General features: G+C 53.6%; 1 protein-coding gene across 1 annotated transcript in view; it reads right to left on the bottom strand.

Annotated features, from left to right (window-relative positions):
• Nucleotides 1-100: 100 nt before the first annotated feature.
• Nucleotides 101-2,691, bottom strand: part of LOC108793445 (aminoacylase-1A-like) — a 14,927-nt gene continuing 12,336 nt past the window's right edge. Inside the window, exons 12-14 of the mRNA XM_018564394.1 lie at nucleotides 2,235-2,314; nucleotides 884-944; nucleotides 101-272 (exon numbers count right to left, since the gene is read on the bottom strand). Coding sequence (XP_018419896.1) covers nucleotides 102-272; nucleotides 884-944; nucleotides 2,235-2,314 — 312 coding nt within the window. The 3' untranslated portion in view covers nucleotide 101. The remainder of the gene's footprint in view (nucleotides 273-883; nucleotides 945-2,234; nucleotides 2,315-2,691) is intronic.

Here is a 2,691-nt window from a genome sequence, read left to right as displayed (position 1 = left end):
TCGTGTCCTCGGGAGTTGGACATCAGTCCCTGAGTGCGGCCATTTTGTTGTAGACATCGTCCCCCCCAGTCGGTGCCCAATCACGGTCGGCCCCGCATCCTCTAGTGTTCCTGTTCCCCGTCCAGCGGGGCGACGGCGGCCAGAGACGGGATGATGCGTTTATAGATCTCGATCCCGCGCAGGAAGACGCCCTCGTTCAGATACTCATTGTGATCGTGCAGCAAGATGGGGGTGTTGTTCATGGGGGAGAAGCCGAGGGCATTGTAACCGGCCTGGGTAGAGGGGGGAGCAAAGAGGGCGGGGTTAGTGTCGCATGACTTAGGAGGCGGCCATCTTGCAGATGAGATGAGAAACACAATGAGGAGGAGAGGTGATAAAAAGAACAGGAGGCGGCATGAGGTGCGAGCCGCCTCCCAGGTAGAATGGGCTGGATGCCGGTGTGTCACATCTTGATGATGGGCGAAGCCATTGCTGGTCCGGACCGTGTGTAAGGCAGCTTTACAATACACCCGTGATGAGACCCATAACGAGGGTGACCCGGCATTCAGCCACTGTAAAGAAGAACTCCGGGCATCATTATTATTAACCCTTGCAGTAGGGCTACCCCCGCACCTCGAGGGTTAAGTGCTTGTTTTCATCTAGGGAGGAAAATAAAAAAGTTATACTCACCTGAAACTAGGAGCCGGCCGGCTGTTAGAGCGCTCCCTGCTGCCTGGCTCCCCCTCCGTTCCATCGGTCTATGGTCCCGGAGTCATCACGTCCTATTCAGTGTATTGGATGTGAGGATACCAAGGGACATACCATCCTTGCTGCGGTAGAGCAGACAGGCTGGTTATGCCCGGAGTTCTTCTTTAAGCAAAGGAGACGCTTCCTCTGTACTCACCGTCCGAACGTAACGGCTGTCAGTGGCCGCGGGAAAGATCTCCGGCTTCAGCTTCAAACCCCTAAAAATCAAAGCATCGGAATCAAGGATTTCAGACTGAACTCCGCTCAATACAAATACTGTCGCCTATTCTCTCAGCAGAGTGACACCGGCTTTCATTTGTGCCGCTTTGCAGCATCCGGTGTCACCTCTCTCTGCTCATAGGAATATGAATAAGTATTGGCACAGTATCATCTCCTCCCTTCCTCCCTTCCCTTCCGGTGCATTCTTTGTGCGGTTATGTAAAAGGTTTTTTTTTTCCCTGTCAGACATATCAGGTGCTGCAGACAGGAAACCTTCATTCCCTACAATTACCTGCCCGGTATCATCTCCAACTATCAATCACTGCCAGCGCATATGCCCCCGATGAAGAGGGGTTTCCGAGCCCCTGAAAACGTGCTGGTTGTATCTTCCGACCTCTTGCAGTGACAAATAAAAAAATCTTTTACTGGACTTGTTCTAGACTGGGGGCGCTCTCATCCTTTTATATATTCTGTGAGCTGCTTAGGGTAGATGTACACTCTGGTGGGGGTGTATTTATAAACCAAAAATTGCATGTACATTTGTTCCGCAGGGACGGAGCCAAAACGAGGAGCCAAATATTGTCCTTCCAGGTCGAATGTAATCTAACGTAATGCCACATTATGGCCACTAGATGGAGCTAAGGAAATAAATACTTTTCTATGCTCCTCAGTGCCATCTAGTGGCCATAGCTGATATAATATGCGACCTGGAAGGAAAATATACCAACCTTCATTTATTGCCTCCTATTCACACAAAGGGCAGCCATCAGAAATGTTGGGGCCACTTACACGGCTTTAGGCCGGGCCCCCCACCCACCTGAGAGTGACCCTGCAGAGCCCACCATAGATGCTGCACAGCCCATCTGAGACTGTCTATCGTGGGCTCTGAAGGGGTCTCAGGTGGGCTGGTCAGGGCTGCATCCCTCCTTTCCTTCCTTCCTTCCTAGCAACTCTTACCTGCACACGTGGCCTCGTCTGCCGCCAGACCGGTGACGTCACTTCCGGCCAGTCCGACATCAGACGAGCAGCGTCGCTGATGAGGCCCCTGCTAGGGCCAGGCCTCCGCCTCCTCGCCCTTCACCGTCGGCCGTTAGTCATATAAGGGACCCGGGCGGGGCTGCCCAGGCCCCTTACATGAGTATCGGCTGTACCCCCCTGATGGCTGCCCTGTTCACACAGAACGAATGTGCATGGAATTTCGGAGGACGCATGGCTGTGCGAATTGTTTATAAGTCCACCAATAAGGGAATGAAATGCAGTTTGTGGGGCTCTCTGATCTTTCTACTCACAGCTCCTTGCAGGGGTCGCTGAACGCTTTCCACCAAGGGTTGCTGTCATCCGGGGTTGTGATCCTCTCATTCATACATTTCTGTGGAGAATAAAGACACATTGACTCTCAGCGCTCCATTACAGTGTTACATTGTTTCCAGCCGTGTGATCGTGACAAAGTACCAAGACGGCAGGTGAGACATCCACTGATAGTGAAACTGTCCTTTAAATGTTCCGTCCGTCCACTGAGAGGATCCGGGGGTGTCAGAGTCTCCTCTTCCTGGCTGTCAGCTACTGCACACCCCCCCATCCCACATCAGGAGGTTCTGACAGCGCTGAGGTTTGGGAGACAGCTGCACACGGGCAGCATTGCCGGTATATTGCCTCCATGGGATATCTCACCTGTGACCACCAAAGTGTCCCCAACCCCCCCCCCCCCCCCCCCCCCCCCCCCCCCCCCCCCCCACCCCCCCGGCC

The sequence above is a fragment of the Nanorana parkeri genome, unplaced genomic scaffold (assembly GCF_000935625.1).
Source record: "Nanorana parkeri isolate BGI_ZX_2015 unplaced genomic scaffold, ASM93562v1 scaffold748, whole genome shotgun sequence".
Taxonomy (NCBI): domain Eukaryota; kingdom Metazoa; phylum Chordata; class Amphibia; order Anura; family Dicroglossidae; genus Nanorana; species Nanorana parkeri.
The sequence above is the reverse complement of the archived record's forward strand: the minus strand, read 5'-3'. Positions and strand labels throughout refer to the sequence as shown.